The 22,092-nt window shown below is 45.3% G+C and overlaps 1 protein-coding gene across 1 annotated transcript in view; it reads right to left on the reverse strand.

The window, feature by feature from the left end:
- Positions 1 to 296: 296 nt before the first annotated feature.
- LOC148011907 (uncharacterized) overlaps positions 297 to 22,092 on the reverse strand; it is a 55,710-nt gene continuing 33,914 nt past the window's right edge. The window contains exon 6 of the mRNA XM_087670882.1: positions 297 to 507. Coding sequence (XP_087527008.1) covers positions 442 to 507 — 66 coding nt within the window. The 3' untranslated portion in view covers positions 297 to 441. The remainder of the gene's footprint in view (positions 508 to 22,092) is intronic.

Raw genomic sequence — 22,092 nt, forward strand, 5'->3', positions numbered from 1 at the left:
TAAAGTCATTCTTAATCTTTAAAGGGTACCTGTTCCATCTTTGCACTATCTTCTCATGAGTAAGGGATTGTCATAAAAGTGATCTCGACACAGTATCACTAAAAGATCAATCGAATGAAACTAAGTCATTCTATGACGGTTTTTCCTCCCCTGGAATGCCTTGAGCCCACCGGTATAAAAATGAATGCATAAGAATACAAGATACATGGGTTTTTATTTGGGCACTAAGATGAGGTAAAGATCAGCAAATCCACAGATCCCAGGGTTTAGATAGCAATGTCATGGTGAGAAATTCATGAAGATAAAAATGTACAATAAACATTGGTAAGGGAAAACATAATTTACAAATGCTCATTGTGTTCTAGACGTATATTTTACAGGATCCAGGACAAATTTCCCGGATCACTGGACAATATTGAATTTTGAAACCCAAGCAGTATGTTATCTATAGATCCACTCCTTAGCGCGACCTCCAGTTTCATCAAGGTCAATGAAGATACTTACAGCCTGCAACACCAAGAAAATCGTTGTTTTTCAACAGTTTAAAAATGGTCAAGTGCAATCAGCTGTCAGAGTTTGTTAATGTTAATTAACTAAGTAAAATTTTGTGTACCAAGAATGTCCAAAATCAGTGCCTTTCAAGTTTCTGTTCTTGTTGAGTTCATAACGAGGATTTACACAAAGTTGACTGACAGATACTGTTAATGTTGATCAAGAAGCCAGAAGAACCATTCCCAAGCACATCCAAAAAGGGTACTCTTGAGAGCCTTTTAAAAAGAAATTTGAACTCTGTTCCTTTAGGAGATCTAAACATTTTGTACTTTTCTTCTGGTTCTGACTTAGCTTTCCTTTTTACATATTTAGCTGGACTACTATAGTATTATGTTTCAGACACTCCCAAGTAGGTTATAGTACTGCAGGTCAGGAATTCTTTAGCATACCAGAGCTGGGCTGCCCAAAGTGCCAACCATCCCTGACATCTCTTAAGTGTTTAAAAGAAAATTCCATTCAAAGGTTATAGTACTGCAAGTCAGGAATTCTCTAGCATACCAGAGCTAGGCTGCCCAGAGTGCTAACCATCCCTGACATACTTCTCTAAATGTTTAAAGGAAAATTCCATTCAATTTGTTGGCAAAATGAGGGATCCCATGCCTCTCTTTTTGCTGAAGGTTCTTTGACTAGATTCCATCCCCGACAACCATCCCTGACATACTTCTCCAAGTGTTTAAAATAAAATTCCATTCAATTTGTTAGCAAAACGAGGGATCCCATGCCTCTCTTTTTGTTGAAGGTTCTTTGACTAGATTCCATCGTTAGACACACAGTAGTGTGTTCTGATCTTCTGAATCTACTCCATCATTTCTTCTTGCATCTCAATATGCTAAGAGCACATAGTGGTTTGATATCTGCTTTCCAAACAATCACCCTGCTAAAGTTTACATATGAATTATAATGTTTTTAAGTTCATACTTGCACTGAGATGGATTAAAAGCAAAAAAGAAGGTAGGTCATCCAGCCTTGCCTCAACCATCATCAATCATCTCAACAGCCATCTGCTGTTAGTATTCAGAGCTTCATGAAATTGACTAGTTTTAGTGCTGTTCTGCTCACATTTTAGTGTTGGCATTCCATGTGCATGTATGTTCACACATTTTCTCCTGCAGTTTGCAAGTCATCTGATATCTAGGGGACATTGAGCAACCATTCACAATGTACAACATCCATCTTCAAGCCATAAAGCAGCAAACAGGCTTGCTTGGAAAGGGGGCCAGTGGGAAGACCATCCTAAGGAATCTCTCCCAGACGTCATGTTTCACCACTCATGGTCTGCCACATACCATCTACATGGTCTTTGAATAGAAGGAAATGTAGAGTGTGGGTTAGTGGAAGAAAAGGGTCTCAACAAAACCATTCTCACCACATGGTAAGTGGTGCTTTTGTTACCAATGTTGATCCTCTTGAGAAATGGTAGGGTTTGCAAAAGAGAAACACAATGTATGGCAAACACTAAGACAAAGAACTTGGAAACACTGAAGAAGAAGATGAATGAAGAATGATGGACACTGAATCATGCTGATACAATGTAGTGGAGCTCGAAGATGCCCGCACAGTCTGGTTGATCAGGCGGCAACACTTGGAAGGGGTTGCATTGTGAAGTGGACAAAACACAATCCTTTGGGCAGAGGTGTCAATGACAAGGAAAAGAGTTGCTCTATGTAGGGAGTGAAACACATTACTTCAGGCAGTGGAATGTCGGAGTAGACATTAGAAGATGAAGGACAATGGTAGAGGGAGTAAAATACAATCCTCAAGAGCTGTTAGAGATGAAGGATATGCTGAAATCTCTTCGGGATGATAGCTATTGTCAAGATGACTGCTATGCAGCCAACTAAAGAAGAAAACACGAATGTCAATGAAGATCTCCCTGCATTAGTGGCTACAAACATGTGACTACTGTAGATGGCTTGAATTTGCTGCAAACGTAGCCTCTGTAAAGTGGCTCATGGCTAGGAACTGTTGCCTGGATGCTTGGGTGGTAATAGGAGCTAGAAACACATAATGATGATGAAGATAATCTGTTGTACCAGTCTAGGGAGGAGTCAAACCAGCAAACGCATGCAGTAGTGGAAATGATGAAGAACAAGGTCACCAGGCTGAAAATGCAAGTTGGACAGCTCATCTGTCAAGGCAACAGCTTGGGCAGCAGCCCCTTGGATCAAGGCAGCAACAAGCCAGCTCCAGAAGGCAGCACACAAGCCACTCCCATGGGAAACATCCACCACATGTTGGAGAGGTGAACGTGATCAACAATCGGTGAAGAGGGAGACTAACTAAAGAATGACCATGAAGTGTTAAGCAATGAAAGCCCATGTCCTATTTATAGGCACATGGGTCACTAAGCTCTCTATGGTGACGCCTTTACTCTCTCAGGTAGGGCCTAGACACTAACAAATGATACAAATCCAACCTTTTTGGGACTGTAAATGGAAACCAGAATACGAATGAACTTAATGACTTTGGTATCTCAACATCCCTTCTCAAGCCCAACTATAGAAATCTGCCTCAGAGGGCCCTGCACAATGGAAGGGGAATGGAACAAATACAGCCCTGCGTCTCCTACCAACTTGTCACTAGAGGGGCTCTAGTAGGAGAATCCTCACCAATGACAGTCGGCTTTGTGAAGACAACACAGGTCTCGATTCTAGTACGGCCATAAACAGAGAGAAGATGGAACATGTAGAGCCTCTAACAAGGCCATAAACAGTCAAATAATAGAGGCAAGGTGCCAACACCACTAACACACACTGAAGAGATATCATCAGTAGTGACAATACCCTCAAATGGATGGAGATCCTGCAACAAAGCACCTCATGGGGTCATAGGACTCCATACACCAATGACAATAAGCCAAGACTGCTCAAAAGATGAGACTATCAAAGAAGATGACTCCACCTGATGAATGTATAAAAACATTAGATTCTATTCTTTCCCTTTCAGATGTATGAGAGTCACCAATTGCTATTAGAGTATCTTGGGCTTATCATGAAGGCTCGATTTGTACAAGATATGCATGTGATAAGTAACCGATTCACAATCGTTAAGACCATCTCTTTCTTGTGAAACCATAATGTCTTCTTAGTCTTCTCATTCATTAGAGGCCCTAAGCACCATCATGCTCTCAACGAGGAGGAAAACACATGGTTTCTACAAGATATAGAGTGATATATAACCAATTCAAGATAGTTGAGACACCTCTTTCCTGGAAAACCATAGTGTTTTCTCGATCTTCTCCTTCATTGGAGGCCCTAGGCAGCATCGTGCTCTCATGAGGAGGACATCACATCCTTCCTCTCATCCTTGTTCAATCACCAGACCTTTAGTGGATGTCAGAGATGGAATTCACAAAGTACTTGAGTGAAAGACGGCCAAAATACACTCCTATTCTTCACTCCATCAGGAGCTCCAAAGAGATGCAAGTAGTTGCAGATAAAAAATAGGTCATCCACCTGTAAACACAGCCAATCCAAGGGCTCGTAAAGGATCAGGAGTGCCCGGAACTGGAGTACCTGTAGTAATGCAGATCTGCCCTGCTTTTGGCTTGAAAGAGAGGCCGCCCAGACTAAACCTGATGTCGCCCAGGTCAAAAAGGCCTAATCTAGAGAGAAACATAGAAAAGCTATCCACATGTCTAACCTGCAAACTGCCACCCTGATGTAGAGGATGGCTTGCCTGCAGAAACCAAGCAGTAAATGGGTCTGTCCTGTAGATAACAGCAGCCGCCAGGTTATGACAACACTGCCCAGCAAGGAGAGAAGGCCTGAGGCTGAAAACACAGGATGTAGAAGGTGAGAACAGGCTGCCTTGGTCTGAAACTCAGAGCTGCAGCAGTTCCAAAATGGCACCAAGCTGGCTGATGACAGCATGCTCCTCTTCATAGACTCCAGCTCCCACGTGTGGCTCTCATACAATGTGAGAGTGCACAATAGAAAGGAAAGTGAACACGGAGAGGAAGCAGACTGAAGAACGCAAGTGAGGGAAGGAACAATCTGATGCAACGGCTGAAGGATACAAGGCTGCAATAGTCAGTCCCAACACGCAGCTCTACATGTCAGTGTGAGTGCCAAATAGCAGTAGTGCGCCAGCCAACAAACATGCTAAATCTCTTGCCCATGTCAGTCGTCACGTCAACGCATCACCTTTGCCGGCACATCTCATGAGTCGCTCCAAATCATTGATACATTGACATCTTGCCTCCAATTGAGCTGACATATTACATCGAATTCAAAGGCTTCAAAACTTTAAACAAATACATTGTTTATTCATTCTTTTATTTCCAGCAGGTCCTTGTTTCTACACACTTGGTCATTATCTAGCATAGTTTGGGGAAAATTTAGGAATTTCCACAAAAATCACCCAATTTGTCTCCAATTTCAAGGAAATTTTGGGGCCTTTACTCCAAATTCATCACTGAATTGAGGAATATAAGGCATAGTCTTCATCAAATTTGGTGTTTTTTCATTGATTTAACTACATTTTGCCCAAATTTGAGGCATTTCAAGAATTCGGCATTCATCATCATCAACGTTGAGGTTCAATTCATCAATGGGCGTGACATCTGACATCTTTTGTGTAAAACTTTCACAAAAATGATAAAATTTCTCTTCAAACTCTTGATAAAATTTAGGGCTTTTTGACATTCGAGTTTTTTGACGTTTGAGCTCAATTTCATCCCAATTTCTCCAAAAAATTTGGGGCTTTTTTGAAATACATCAAAATCAAGGCTCATGTCACCTTAAGACACAGCATTTGACAATAATTGGGTAATAATTTTATCCAATTTCTTTTATTTCTCTTCCACTTTTAGGAAACTTTTGGGGCTTTTGCTCAATTTCTCTTCTTCAACATACGAACTACCCCTCCTAACATTGTCTTCGTGTTGCTTCATCATTAGGCTAGGAAAATTTGGGGCTTTCGCTTCAAATCATCTCCTTTGGCTACCACGCATTGAAGATGTCCTTTATAGGACTGTTCGTGCCTATCTCCATCAAGATTCAAGATAAATTTTATTATTTTGGCCTATTATTGAGCAAATTTTCATCAAATTCTGCTGCTGTTCGCATTATTGGAGCACTTTCAGCCACTAATCTCTGATTTCAGCATATTGCTGATTACCACCCTGATCAAGTAATGTTTTATTTCTGAAAATAATTATTTTCTGCATATTTTTCTTTCCTCAGTAAGAAAACAACAAGAAAATATTATTATTCTTCCTATTATTCCACTTCATTAAGGTGGGTAGCATCTCTTCTATTAGCAACTTATTATTATTCAGGCATCTATTTTCTCTCTCTTCACTTGAAAAATATTATTTTACTACTGATTTCCACTCATGGCTAGCAGTAATAATGATTTGTTGGGCATGCTTGGCGCCAAGGACAAGCTCGATGGCACCAATTACCCAATGTAGGCTTACATGATGCAACATATTCTTGTCACGAAGAATCTATGGCATATTGTCAATGGCACCCACTGGCACCACCTCTCACCTCAACCCCAAATCATCTTCTTCTTTGACAATGACTTCCACTCAAGACCAATTTTGATGGGATGGCTGTGACACCCAAGTGTATGCCCTAATTGCTTTGTCCATGAGGAGAGGCATTATTCCACACATTCACAATCATGCAAGATAGCCAAGGATGCATGGCAAAAGCTTGCATCATTATATCAAGTGTACAACGAAGCACGTGTTGCTTACCTACGTAAGCAATTGGAAGACATCCATAGAGAAGGAGAAGCTAAGATGGATGCCTATCTCACTGGCATTAAATATCTTATTGAACAATTATTAAATATTGATGAAGAGGTTTCATATAATCAGCTTGTTTCCATCACTCTTAATGGCCTACTAGAGTCATATCAAGGTTTTGCTACCACCTTGTGGTTGGTAACTATGGGTAACCAAGTTACCTGTAGTTTCGATCAGCTTGTGTCTCTTTTGTTTCAAGAAGAACAAAACCGACTCAACCACAATGCTACCACGACGACCGAACACACCTTTTCCACATCATAGTGGAAAATCCAAACTAAAGGTAAAAAACAAGGCTGCTGGTCAAAACACAGCAAAATTTCATGTTGGACATCCTTCTACATCCACCCTTTTTCCATCGAAGCTAGCCTTCCATGTTGGTCCATCCTCTTTCAATCCTTCCAAGGGTACACCCAATAAACCTAAGAGGTGTAATTATTGCCGAAAGACAAGGCATGACCTTAGTGAATGTCATAAGCGAATTGCAGGAGAAGAAAGAGTTTGGTCTTACTCTCATACATGAGACTGCAAACTATTCTCAGTTTAAGGATTATACCTTTTTCATTTAGTGTCAGTATAATCCTTCTATTCATGATGCTTGTTTTTCTATCATTGATACGGCTTCTACTTGGTATTTTGACACTAGTGCATCTAAGCACATCACCTCTTGCTGAGCATTATTTTCATCTCTCTCTTATGTACCTAATGTTAGCTAGTCATTTCCTGGACAGTGCGGACATCAGTGCCACGTCAGCAGGTGCCACATCAGCACCTGCAGTCGGACAGGTTGTTGCAATCAGACAGTATTTACTGCAGTCGGCTGCATTTAATGCACCGACCTGCTGCAATTATTTCCTATTTTTCGGCTATTTATAGCCGGTTTTGTGGCACACTTCATTATTTATTATTCAGATTTTGATCTTGAGATTTGTTGGCTGAGACAGACTGTGCTCGGGCTGACGGAGATCGAGGTCATCAAGTCGGAGACATACGCATATATTTCCTCTACCCCCTTGTGTATTTCTGCACTCTTATATAGCATACTACACCGCAGATTTTCTGCATTTACACTGTCTCATTTTCTCTCTCTCTCTCTCTCTCTCTTCTCTCTGTGTTCACTCTCTCTCAGTCTTTGTCCTACGCTTTTGCATCGCTGCACTCTGACATGGTATCAAAGCGGTGGAGATGGACTGACTGAGGGCTGAACCTATCTGAAGAGGAGATTTCATCGTGACACAAGGCTGTGTTTCCAGGTTTCGAGGGCGAGCGGGAGGGCTGCGCATCGGATCAAGACTGAAGCTAGCGTGGGCGTGCGGGAAAGGAGTCTAATCGGTGAATTTGCTGTAGGTTATTGCTGTTTGAAGGGGAGGAAGGGTGCGTTTAAGGCCTTCCATTGCAGATTTTACCTTTTCATCGCCTCCAGCGCGTGAAGAAGGTTTGGGCAACGGAGGAATCAGTCCTAGAAGGCTGCGTTTTCACAGTCAGAGGGGGTTGCTTTTGCGTTTATGTAGGTATTGCAGGTTAACATGTCTACAGAGACTGATTTGGAGTTCCAGGCGATCATGGACAGGAAGGTGCCTATCCTACTGGCTCTTCCAACGGATCAAAAGCTTGATGGTGACAATTACCGCATCTGGCGGGTGATGATGTTGGCCATTTTAGAGTCTTATGATTTGGCGGAACTGGTGACCCTTGGTGAGGGATGAGTCCAAACTCTCTTCCAATGCTCGTGCGGAGTTGACCAAGGCCCAGTCTCATTGGGATAAACTGAATGCCAGGATTTGATCTTTTCTCTTTCTGTCTTGCACCACAGACATGATAGCTCACATCGAGTACTTGACGGTGGCTCGTGAGATATGGATGGAGCTCGACCAGATGTACAACCGGATGACCCTAATGAAGAGGGTTTCTTTGGAGGTGCAGATGCGGACTTTGTCAGTGAATAAGTCTTCTTCGCTATGGGAACACATCAACAAGCTTTGGCAGCTTTAGATGCAAGTTCAAAATGCGGGGAAGCCTATTTCCTCCAAAGACATGGCGATCACTTTACTATCCCAGTTGCTGCCACAATTCGGTACTTTTTATTCCGCTCTTATTGCTTCAGGGTGGGAATCTACTCTTCGGTGGAAAGAGTTGGTTCCTATGGTCTTGGACCAGGAGGAACAATTGAAGGGACAGAATGCTTCCAAATTGGAGGCATTGGTTGGTCAAGCCTCTCAGAAGAAGGGGAAGGACCAAAAGAAGAAGAAGGAGGATAACAAATCCAAGAAGGATAAGGAGAAAGAATCAGCTTGCCATATTTGTGGAAAGACCGGTCACTGGAAGAAGGATTGCCACTTTACTATCCCAGCCTTGGACCAGGAGGAACAATTGAAGGAATAGAATGCTTCCAAATTGGAAGCATTGGTTGGCCAAGTCTCTCAGAAGAAGGAGAAGGACCAAAAGAAGAAGAAGGAAGACAACAAATCCAAGGAGGACAAGGAGAAGGAATCAACTTGCCATATTTGTGGAAAGACCGGTCACTGGAAAAAGGATTGCCACTTTACTATTCCAGTTGCCACCACAATTCGGTACTTTTTATTCTGCTCTTATTGCTTCAGGGTGGGAGTCGACTCTTCGGTGAGAAGAGTTGGTTCCTATGGTCTTGGACCAGGAGGAATAATTGAAGGGACAGAATGCTTCCAAATTGGAGGCATTGGTTGGTCAAGCCTCTCAGAAGAAGGGGAAGGACCAAAAGAAGAAGAAGGAGGACAACAAATCCAAGAAAGACAAGGAGAAGGAATCAACTTGCCATATTTGTGGAAAGACCGGTCACTGGGAGAAGGATTGCCCTGACAAAGACAAGAAGGATACCAAGAAGAAGGACACGAATGTGACTTTGGAGCAGTGGCCGCACCCTCATCAGCTGCTTTTCTACACTTAGCAATCATTGAGGACTCTACAACGACAACTTTTGATGCTGCGATGACAGCTCCCTAGGCTCGAGAGTGGATTGTTGACAGTGGTGCCTCACGGCACATGACTCCTTCCATTGGTGTTGCCCATTTGCGACCTTTGCGTGGGCAAATTCTCATTGGAGACAGCTCTTCTGTGTCTATTGTTGTGCGAGGTGAGATGTAGCTTATTCCAGATGGACGTGGTGGTACCCACACCTTTGAGGTGTTGCATGTGCTAGGATTGGGGTATCATTTACTTTCGGTTCATAAGATTTGTGCTCTTGGCCTCTTGGTGGAGTTTGACAGTGATATTGTTCAAGTCCTTGATCGTGGATTGAGGAAGGCTCTCTCTGCAGGGTATGAGGAGAATGGAGTCTACAAATTGAAGTCTTCTTCAGCTCTTACTTCTCTTCTTCTTACTTCTCAGGCACAGTCAGAGCTATGGCATGGTCGGTTTGGCCACTTGAACTACGAGTACCTTTGGAAGGCGTCACGAGGGTCCTTTGTCTGAGGCTTGTTGGACATAGTGGTGAGCCATCAGCCATGTGTCTCCTGCATTCGTGGGAAATTACATCGGGATGCGATTCCCAACAAAGCTTCTAGGCGGTCTATTTTACCCATGGAGCTTGTATCTATGGATCTTTGTGGCCCGATGAGGACTGAGTCCCTGAAGGGGAGCTTGTACTTCATGTTGCTCATAGATGACTACAGCAGGATGACTTGGGCCTATTTCTTGACTTTGAAGTCGGAGGCTTTCTCTCATTTCAAGGATTGGCTTATTTTTTAGGAGAACCGTTCTAGCCGGTGACTGAAGACCTTGCGTTCAGACAAGGGAGGTGAATTTATGTCTAATAAGTTTGCTCGTTTTTGGGCAGATAGGGGCATTCACTAGGAGTTTGCTAACACCAACACTTCCCAAGCGAATGGCATTTTGGAGCGGAAGAAGCGAAGTGTGATCGAAATGGCACGCACCATGATGGAGCACCGATAGACACCTCAATTTCTGTGGGCCGAGGTAGTGGCTACTGCAGTTCACATCCTTAATCGATTTCCCACTTTGGCTGTTGACAGGATGACACCTTTTGGGGCTTACTTTGGGACTAAGCCTGATGTCTCTTATTTCAGGATCTTTGGGTGTGATGCTTATGTGCACATTCCGAAGACGCAGCGTGATAAGTTCGAGGCGGCTTCCCGACGACAGGTTTTTGTTGGCTATAGCTCCCAATCCCAAGGTTATCGTTTGTTTGATCCCATTAAGCGGGATGTCTACACGAGCCGAGACCACAGAGGGGGGTGAGGAGCACCCCGTCCTTGGAGATCCAGGGGAGAGTTGGGATCCCGAGACAGTTTCTTTGGAGGCAAAGCCTCTTGATGGAGATTCTTCTTCGGATTCGGAGCCTTCTCTTCCACTGGCCACCCTCGAGGAGCTTCCGCCGGTGGAGGTTCCCGAGTCTTCAACAGATGGAGAGCGACAGGGAGAGGTTCGTCCTCCTCCTCGTTGGGCCTATGACACCCTCCGAGATTCAAGGATTGAGGGGGTCCCTGAGGAGTGGGAACCGCAGGATGGACCACGGAGGTCATGGAGGAACCATGCACATTCTTCCGAGCTTGTTTGCTCCAACTATTGTTTACTGACCCGTGTTATGCAGGATCGAGAGCCCACTTCAGTGAAGGAGGCTTCGCAGTCTGATCATTGGCGGAAGGCCATGGAAGCCAAGTTGGAGGCTATTGAGAGGAATGGCACTTGGTCTCTTGTGCCTTGTCCCTCTCACAAGAAGGTGATTGGTGTCAAGTGGGTCTTCAAGACCAAGTACCTTAGCGATGGTTCTTTGGATAAGCACAAGGCTTGCCTTGTTGCTAAAGGTTTTGCTCAGCGCCCAAGCATTGAGTTCCATGATATTTTTGCCCCCACTGCTCGTATGGCGACTATTCGAGCTGTTCTTGCCTTGGCTGGCTATAGGAGATGGCCTGCTTATCAGTTGGATGTGAAGTCGGCCTTTCTGAATGGTAAGTTGCAGGAGGAGATCTATGTTGAGCAGCCTCCTGGCTTTGGATCCTCGGATGGGAAAGTTTACAGGTTGAAGAAGACCTTGTATGGCCTCAAGCAGGCTCCGCGTGCATAGAATGAGAAGATTGACTCGTTTCTTTAGTCGAAGTTGGGATATCGGTGCTCCAAGGCCGATCCGCAGTTTTATGAGCACACTTCCGAGGTTGGTTGTGTGTTGTTCGTGTTATATGTTGATGATTTGATTTTGACATGGGATCATGCACAAAAGGTCCAAGAGACCAAGACAGCTTTACATCAGGCATTCGAGATGACGGATTTGGGGCTTCTTCATTTCTTCTTGGGTCATGAGATTTATCTCAGAGGGGGATTTTCATCTCTCAGCAAGGGTACATTCAGGAGCTCTTGGTGACTTTTGAGATGGAGACTTGTCGGCCCATTACTACTCCTATGGATCCGAATCAGAAGGCCACTTCACACTCAGATTCTCCCGTGATGGATGCTTCACGCTACCGTCAATTGATTGGATCCTTGATTTGGCTTCTCAACACTCGTATTGATCTTTGTTTTGCTGTGGGTCTTTTGGCAGGGTTCATGACGGAACCCAAACAGGTGCATTAACGGCTGCCCTGAGGATTCTTCGGTATTTGAGGGGGATCTTTGACTTAAGGATTTCTTATTCCGCAGGTACAGATGCTTCCGATCTCGTTCTTGGAGGTTGGAGTGACTTAGATTGGGCTGGCGATGTGGACCACCGACGGTCTACTGCAAGCTACTGCTTTATCTTGGGTGTAGGTGTTATCTCTTGGAGTAGCAAGAAGCAGCCCACGGTAGCCCTTTCTTTTACTGAGGCGGAGTATCGGGCTGCGTCTTCCACCACATGTGAGGTTGTGTGGCTTCGGAGATTGTTGGAGGAGCTTGGCTGCTATTGAGCTAAAATATGCATTACTTGTTGCTGATAAGCCTCTTAAACAGCCCCAAAACACACTAAAAATGCTCTTTTAGAGTAAAACCCTAAAACGGGGAGCGGTTCAAGAGAGTTCAGTGGAAACCCTAAAACGGGGAGCCATTCGAGAAAGTTTAGTGGAAACCCTAATTTTTGGGACACCCTTCCACATCTATAAATAGACAGGCTGCCCCCATTCAGCAATCATCCTTGTTTTGCACGTTACACCAGCCCACACACCCTCTGCTGCTGTTGGCATCCAGTTTCCAGCCTGCAGCCCGCCTCCATCTGCTGTCCAGCCATCATCGACTGCAGCCACATCATCTTCAGCTTGTCCATTGCTGTAGGCGACAGCTCTCAACTGCTAGTGACTGCTCCAGACTATCCCAGACTGCTGTTCAACCTGCTGCCCATCATCTCCAGGATCAACCAGCCTACATTTTCAGCATTGCAGGCCTTGACACTCTCAGACACTGTTTCAGCCTGCTGTTTACAGCAGATTGTGCATAGTTTCCAGCCCCCGATCGGTGGTACATTGCTGTGTTCACCAGTTTCCAACCTCCAGACTGCTGCGTTTTGGTGACCAGCCTGCTGCCATTCTCTATTCAGCACTTCTATACTCCGACTGGTGGTCACAGACTTGGGATCCGTCTTCGGTGGACATCACACTCCGACATTGCTCTACCCTTGAGCACACTGTACACTCTTACATTCATTTACAACATTCATTTACTTCAGAGTTGTGTTTTCTCTCTCCCTTCTTCTATTTGTGTTTAAGTTTTTGAGTTTTGAGTTTTGCGTTTAGGGTTTGAGTTTTGCCCTCTGTGTCTGTGTCTGTGTCTGTGTCTTTGTGTTTCTATCGTGGTCGTACACTCTATTTGTCCTCAGTGCAAACCCTAGAAGTCTTCTTAACAGCTGCTCCCAGACTCGCCCTACTCTTCTGCGGTGCGACAATGAGAGGTGCATTGCCTTGGTACGGAATCCAGTATTCCATGCCCGGACGAAGCACATTGAGATCCAGTATCACTTCATTCGGGAGAAGCCTCTGGATGGGACCATTGATGTGAAGTACTGCAAGACAGAGGATAATCTTGTAGATTTGTTTACGAAGGCGCTTCCCCAGGCTCTTCTTCGGCGGCATTCCAGATCCCTCAGCCTTTTCACCTGTCCACGATCTGAGAGGGGGCGTTAGCCAGTCATTTCCTCCTGGACAGTGTGAACATCAATGCCACTTCAGTAGGTGCCACATCAGCACCTGCAGTCGAACAGGTTGCTGCAATCGGACAGCATTCACTGCAGTCGGCTGCATTTAATGCAGCCAACCTGCTGCAATTATTTCCTGTTTTTCGGCTATTTATAGCCGGTTTTATGGCACACTTCATTATTCATTATTTAGATTTTGATCTTGAGATCTGTTGGCTGAGACAGACTATGCTTGGACTAAGGGAGATTGAGGTCATCAAGTCGGAGACATACGCAAATATTTCCTCTGCCCCCTTGTGTATTTCTGCACTCTTATACAACATACTACACCGCAGATTTTCTGTGTTTACACTGTCTCCTTTTCTCTCTCTCTCTCTCTTCTCTCTGTGTTCACTCTCTCTTAGTCTTTGTCCTACGCTTCTGCATCGCTGCACTCTGACACCTAAGGGGAGTATAGTCATGTGTACTAACAATGCTTTTTATATGCAGTTAAAGGCATTGGTCATGTGTAGGTTGTCTCTGCCTTGGGCACTCCTTCGACATTGCATGATGTTCTCTAAGTGCCTGACATCAAGAAGAATCTTGTTTCCATTTCAGCCATTGCAACTTCAGGGCTTCACATCACTTTTTATGGCCCCCAATGTGCAGTATATGATGATCAAGTTTCTTCTTTCATTGTCTTGATAGGCACCCTTGCTAAAGGTCTCTATTGACTTGATACTTATGATCAACAACTTGTTGAACATCCTATTGACAATGCCTTATTAACAAAGGAATCTTTTTGTGATACACATTTATGGCATTAGAGGCATGGTCACATTAACTATTGAGCATTGATCAAGCTTCAATCAAAGCATATGGTCAAAGATCTTCCAAAAATTCACATACCATCGAATCACATTTGTAAAGGTTGTTTACTTGGTAAGATGCATCGATTCTCCTTTCCTAAGGATTCCCATGTTCATTCGCCATGCTCATGTGCCTTCTTAGAAAAGCCATAAGCTGGATGGTGTAAGATTGTTCCCTACATATTTATTGGATATAGTGCTGAAAGTAAAGGGTACCGCCTTTATCAACTCTCTATAAGCAAGGTTATTGTCAACTCAGATGTTATCTTTGCTGAAAATACTTCTCACCCCTTGTTGGACTGTCAAAAACAGCTTACCATTGATGCTTCAGACATCTTTGACCACCTACTATCACTTTTCCATAATGGTTCCATAACTGATTCTTCTTCTTAGCCTTCATTTCCACCACCTACAGATGCATTACAGCAATCTATTTAGCCTGATTTACAGCCATAATAGCATCATGATAGCTTACTTGAAGAGCAGCCCCCATTCATGATCACTTGGAGCACACACAGGCTGAAATTCAGCAGCCTAAAAGAGTTCCTTGCTAGCTACTAGACACTCTTTGGGACATCAAGTAGTTGATTCCTTTGGTTGCCCACACACAAGCCTCCGCTCATAAAGAACAAGATAATCTTCTTGCGTGTGCATTGGTGGCTACAATATACAATGAATGACCTCTATGTTGTAAAGATGCTATTTAAAATGATCATTGGGTGGAAGCAATGAAGGCAGAGATTAATTCCATCCATCAAAATGACACTTGGGAACTATGTGACTTGCCTCACAGCAAGCGTGCAATAGGCACCAAATGGGTTTATAAAATCAAAAGAAAGTCAAATGGTTCGATTGGCAGGTACAAAGCCTGCTTTGTTACCAAGGGCTATGCCCAACAACAAGGAATCAACTTTGAGGAGACTTTTGTCCCTACCTCTCGCATTACTACCATCAAGAGTATTATTGCCCTTGCTTTGAGCACAAAGTTTGTGTCTCAAGAAGGCTTTGTATGGTTTAAAGCAAGCTCCACGGGCTTGGTACATCTGCATACATTCTCATCTATTGCATCTTGGATTTTAAAATAGCCCTAGTGAGGTTACTCTTTACATTCGACATTTACGGATCTAATTTTACTATTCTTGTGCTTTATCTTGATGATATGCTTGTCACTGGGACCAATGTTGGTCAAATTGCAGCATTTAAGGCTGATTTACAGCAAACCTTTGCCACGACAAATCTTAGTCTACTTCACTATTACTTGGGTATCCAATTTGCCACAAATTGACAGATCCATGATTCAGGCTCTCTAAGCATTTAAACAAACAGAATGTTTCATGCTACTTTCAGTTGTTGCTTCTAATGTCCTAAGCACTAAGTGACACTAAGGTTAGGGTTTATTTTAGGGTCTTCAATGACAGTTAAGCCTTCAGGGTTTCATTTTTTAATATAAAAAGACAATTTGTGCCTCATTAGCACATAATTGTGGCATTATTCAGTGTGATCGCCTTGAGCATTGTACTCTCTCTCACTCATTAATGCACTGCTTTTCATTCGTGATTGAGTATCATTGTGCATTGATTAATTTTTTCATTCTTATTCATTTTCCATTAAATTCATTGCACAAATGCTCTACGCCTAGGCCAGCAAATTTCATTGCACCTAAAATGTCACATTGGATTGCATATTTGCATGTTTTAAGATATGTTTGGTGCATATATCCTTATGATTGTGGTTTGTGTTGTCAGAGTGCAACGGTGCGGAAGCGTAGGACTGAGAGAGAGAGAACGCAGAGAGAGAGAAGGGAGAGAAAGAGACAGTGTACACTGAAGATCTGCTGTATAAAGAATGCTGAATACAAAGATATACACGGGCGCAGTGCGCTGGACTGCGTGTCTCCACCTCGACGATGCGACCTGCTGTCCACCTCGAAGTCTGCTGCAGTCTGCACTGTCTGCTGTTTGAAATCTGCGAACAGAGACAGAGATCTGCACGGCACCGGTCTGTAATCTGCGACAGAGAATGATCGCCAGACTGCTGAAAACGTCAGCAATAAATAGGCGAAAATCTGCCTGGAATGGGGCGCCAAAATAGGGCGCAGCCTGATAAAAATCGGCTGCAGGCAGTCCGACTGCACAGTCCGACTGTGTAGCTGGACTGTGCAGCTGCTGCCTGAAAACAGGCTATGATCTCTGACACCCCCTCTCAGAGCCTGGACAGGGCAGAAGCCTGAGGGATTTGGAATGTTGCCGAAGTAGAGCCTGAGGAAGAGCCTTCGTAAACAAATCTGCAAGATTATCCTCCGTCTTGCAATACTCCACAGTGATGGTCTCATCCAAAAGCTTTTCTCGGATGAAGTGGTACTGGATCTCAATGTGCTTCGTCCGGGCATGAAAAACAGGGTTCCTTGCCAAGGCAATGCAACTCTCATTGTCACATCGCAGCAATGTAGGACGAGTCTGGGGGCACCCAAGCTCCTCCAACAGTCTCCGAAGCCACACAACCTCGCATGTGGTGGAAGACGCGGCCCGATACTCCGCCTCAGTAGACGAAAGGGCTACCGTGGGCTGCTTCTTGCTACTCCAAGAAATAACACCTGCACCCAAAGTAAAACAGTAACCTGTTGTAGACCGCCTGTGGTCCACGTCACCGGCCCAATCCGAGTCGCTCCAACCTGCAAGTACAAGATCTGACCCATCTGTCCCTGCGGGGTAATGAATCCCCAAATCAGACGTCCCCCTCAGATACCTAAGTATCCTCTGAGCAGCCTGCCAATGCACCGTCTTAGGTTCACTCATGAACCCTGCCAAGAGCCCAACAGCAAAACATAGATCAACCCTGGTGTTGAGAAGCCAAATCAAAGACCCTATCAACTGTCGATAGCGAGAAGCATCCGCCAAAGGAGAAGCTGAGTGGGAAGAGGCCTTCCAGTTCGGATCCATAGGAGTAGAGAGGGCCCGACAATCTTCCATCTCAAAAGACACCAAGAGCTCTTGGACATATCTCTGTTGGGAGAGAAAGATCCCCCTCTGAGACTGAAAAATCTCATGTCCTAAAAAGAAATGGAGTAGCCCCAAATCCGTCATCTCGAACGTCCGATGTAAAGCTGACTTTGTCTCCTGGACCTGCTGTGCATCATCACCTGTGACAATCAAATCATCAACATATAATACAAACAGCACACAACCATCCTCGGAAGTGTGAACATACAGCTGCGGATCGGCCTTGGACCGCCGATATCCCAACTGAGTCTGGAGGAACGAATCAATCTTCTCGTTCCAAGCTCGCGGGGCCTGCTTGAGACCATACAGGGCCTTCTTCAACCTGTAGACTTTCCCATCCGAAGAACCAAAGCCAGGAGGCTGCTCAACGTAGATCTCCTCCTTCAAATCACCATTCAGGAAGGCCGACTTCACATCCAGCTGATAAACAGGCCATCTCCTATGGCCAGCCAAAGCAAGAACAGCTCTAATGGTTGCCATACGAGCTGTAGGGGCAAAGGTGTCATGACAGTCAATCCCTGGGCGCTGGGCAAAATCCTTAGCAACAAGGCGAGCCTTGTGCTTATCCAAAGTACCATCACTGAGATATTTGGTCTTGAAGACCCACTTGACTCCAATCACCTTTTTCTTCGGGGGGCGTGGCACAAGTGACCAAGTGCCATTCCTCTCAATAGCCTCCAACTCAGCTTCCATAGCTTTCTTCCATGGGGCGGACTTTAAAGCCTCCTGCACGGAGGTGGGCTCTCGATCCTGCATAACTCGGGACATCAAACAATAATTGGAGCACACAAGCTCCGAAGAATGCGCCTGGTGCCTCCGTGACCGCCGCGGACCATCCTGCGGTCCCCACTCCTCAGGAACCCCCTCGATCCCTGAATCACGGAGTGTGTCACGGGCCCAGCGAGGAGGCCGAACCTCCCCTCATCGTTCTCCATCAGTAGAAGACTCTGGAATGTCCACTGGTGGTAACTCCTCAGAAGGATCCGGTGGAGCAGTAGACTCTGTGTCAGAAACAGAATCATAATCAAACGGCACAGGCTCCAGTGGAACTGTAGAAGGAGCCAAACTCTCCCCTGGATCTCCAAGAACGGGATGCTCCTCACCCGTTGAAGAAGCCGGAACCTCCACAAACCGCACATCACGGCTAGTATATACATCCCGCTTGACGGGATCATACAGTCGGTAGCCTTGGGACTGGGAGCTGTAGCCAACAAATACCTGTTTGCGGGAAGCCGCTTCGAATTTGTCACGGTGAGCTTTGGGAATGTGAACATAGGCATCACACCCAAAGACCCGAAAGTAAGAAACATCTGGCTTCGACCCAAAATACGCCTCAAATGGAGTCATCCCTTCCACGGCCGAAGTAGGAGATCGATTAAGGATGTGGACTGCAGTAGCCACAGCCTCGGCCCACAGAACCTGGGGGGTCTGTCGGTGCTCCATCATGGTGCGCGCCATCTCGATCACACTGCGGTTCTTCCGTTCGAGAATACCATTTTCTTGTGGAGTATTCGTATTGGCAAACTCCTGGTGAATTCCTCTATCTGCACAAAACCGAGCAAATTCATTAGAGACAAATTCACCTCCCTTGTCGGATCGCAAGGTCTTCAACTTCCGGCCTGATCGGTTCTCCTCAAAGAGAAGCCAATCCTTGAAGTGCGAGAAAGCTTCTGATTTTAGTGCCAAAAAGTAGGCCCATGTCATCCTGCTATAGTCATCCACGATCAGCATGAAGTACGAGCTCCCACGCAGGGACTCATTCCTCATAGGGCCACATAGATCCGTAGATACTAACTCCATCGGTGAAGTAGACTGCTGCGAAGCGGTGTGGGGAATGGCATCCCTATACTGCTTCCCCCTTATGCAGGAGACACATGGCTGCTGGCTCACCACTATATCCGGCAACCCTCGAACAAGCTGTCCCCGTGACGCCTTCCGAAGATAGTCATAGTTCAGGTGACCAAACCTAGCATGCCATAATTCAGACTGTGACTGTGAGGTAAGAAGAAGAGTAGAGAGGGCAGTGGAAGACTTCAGTTTGTAAATGCCGTTCTCCTCATATCCAGATGATAGAACCTTCCTCGATTCACGATCAAGGACTCGCACTGTAGAACTGTCAAACTCCACCAGAAGACCAAGAGAGCAAATCTTATGGACTGAAAGGAGATGGTACCCTAATCCTGGTACATGCAAAACCTTTGAAGTATGGGTGCCACCTCGTCCATCCAGAATAAGCTGCATCTTACCTCGACCTGCAATAGAAACTGAAGAGCTGTCTCCAATGAGAACCTGCCCACGCGAAGGTCGCAGCTGGGCAACACCATCTGATGAAGGAGTCATGTGCCGTGAGGCACCACTATCAATAATCCACTCTCGAGATTGGGAAGCCGCCATCGCAGCATCAGAAGCATTTGGTGAAGCGTCCTCAATGACAACTAGATGTAGAAATGCAGCTGATGAGGGTGCAGCCACTGCTCCAGAATCCTTGGTTTCCTTCTTCTTGGTGTCCTTCGAGTCTTTGTCAGGGCAATCCTTCTTCCAATGGCCAGTCTTTCCACAAATATGGCATGTGGAGTCTTTGTCCTTGTCCTTCTCCTTGTCCTTCTTGGACTTGTTATCCCCCTTCTTCTTCTTTTGGTCCTTCCCCTTCTTCTGAGAGGCGTGACCTGTCAACGCCTCCGTCTTGGAAGCATTCTGTCCCTTTAACTGTTCCTCTTGGTCCAAGACCATAGGAACCAACTCCTCCCACCGAAGAGTAGACTCTCGCCCTGAAGCAATAAGGGCAGAGTAAAATGTACCGAATCGTGGCGGCAACTGGGACAAGAGTGTAATCGCCATGTCTTCGGAGGAGATCGGCTTCCCCGCATTCTGAACCTACATCTGTAGCTGCCTTAGCTTGTTAATGTGTTCCCTTAGCGAAGAAGACTTATTGACGGACAAGGTCCGCATCTGTACCTCCAAAGAAACCCTCTTCATCAGGGTCATCCGATTGTACATTTGATCAAGCTCCAGCCATATCTCACGAGCCACCGTCAAGTGCTCGATGTGAGCGATCACGGCTGTAGTGCATGATAGAAAGAGAAAGGATCGAATCCTGGCATTCAGTTTGTCCCAATGAGACTGGGCCCTAGCCAACTCCGCACGAGCATCGGAAGAGAGTTTGGACTCATCTCTTACCAAAGGCCGGTCAATATCTTCCTGTACCAACTCCGCCAAATCATAGGACTCCAGAATGGCCAACATCATAACGCGCCAAATGCGGTAGTTGTCGCCGTCGAGCTTCTGATCTGTAGGAAGAGCCGGTAGGACAGGCACCTTCCGGTCCATAATCGCCTGGAACTCCAAGTCCATCTCTGTAGACATCTTCACCTGCAATGCCTTCTCAAACGCAAAAGCAGCCCCCTCTGACTGGGTAAACTCAGCCTGCTAAGGCTCTTCTGCGTCCCGAAGCTTCTTCACCCGCCGGAGGTGATGAAAAAGCAAAACCTGCACTTTTAGGTTGAAAACTCAAACTTTCTCCGCGACAAACAGCAGTAAACAGCAGCAAATCCACCACCTGTACTCCTTTCCTGTGCGCCCACACTCGTTTCAGCCTTGTTCCAAGGCGCAGCCCTCCTGTCTGCCCTTAAACGCAAAAAACGCAAATTTGTGTCGCGATGGAAACTCCTCTTCAGGTTGATTCTGCGCTCAGTCAGCCCTCAAACACTGCTCTGATACCATGTCAGAGTGCAGCGGTGCGGAAGCGTAGGACTGAGAGAGAGAGAACGCAGAGAGAGAGAAGGGAGAGAAAGAGACAGTGTACACTGAAGATCTGCTGTATAAAGAATGCTGAATACAAAGATATACACGGGCGCAGTGCGCTGGACTGCGTGTCTCCACCTCGACGATGCGACCTGCTGTCCACCTCGAAGTCTGCTGCAGTCTGCACTGTCTGCTGTCTGAAATCTGCGAACAGAGACAGAGATCTGCACGGCACCGATCTGTAATCTGCGACAGAGAATGATCGCCAGACTGCTGAAAACGTCAGCTGCAGGCAGTCGGACTGCCACGTGGCAGTCCGACTGCACAGTCCGACTGTGCAGCTGGACTGTGCAGCTGCTGCCTGAAAACAGGCTATGATCTCTGACTCATTAATGCACTGCTTTTCATTCGTGATTGAGTATCATTGTGCATTGATTAATTTTTTCATTCTTATTCATTTTCCATTAAATTCATTGCACAAATGCTCTACGCCTAGGCCAGCAAATTTCATTGCACCTAAAATGTCACCTTGGATTGCATATTTGCATGTTTTAAGATATGTTTGGTGCATATATCCTTATGATTGTGGTTTGTGTTTACAGGGTTACACAAATTTTGACTGGGCAAGAGATCTCGATATCCGTCCTTTGTACGGAGGCTACGTAATTTCTTTAGGCACAACTCTCATTTCTTGGTGGTGAAGCCGTAAACAGGAGATGTTGGCAACTTCCACAGTCGAGGCAGAGTATTGGATTCTCTTTAATGGTACCACAGAGGCTATATATCTAAGGAGCTTACTGGAAATGTTTCATTGTCCATCTCACTCTTCGACTATCGTCTACTATGACAACCAAAGTGCTATAGCAATTGCTAGTAATCCGATCATCACACCACAAACGCAACATGTTGGAGTTCACTTCCATTTCACCAGGGAGCTAGTTGAAGTAGACACCATAAGCCTAGATTTTGTGCCTTCATCCAATAAATTTTTAAGGCCCTTTGGCATTTCCTTCCACATTGAGAGGAAACGGCCTTCTCTTGAGGGTGACAAGATGTTGGTTTACTTATTGCTTCATAGACATTTATTATTTGTACATTGTATCA

The sequence above is a fragment of the Lygodium microphyllum genome, chromosome 28 (assembly GCF_053477565.2).
Source record: "Lygodium microphyllum isolate KBCC chromosome 28, Lygodium_microphyllum_v1.1.10, whole genome shotgun sequence".
Classification (NCBI taxonomy): domain Eukaryota; kingdom Viridiplantae; phylum Streptophyta; class Polypodiopsida; order Schizaeales; family Lygodiaceae; genus Lygodium; species Lygodium microphyllum.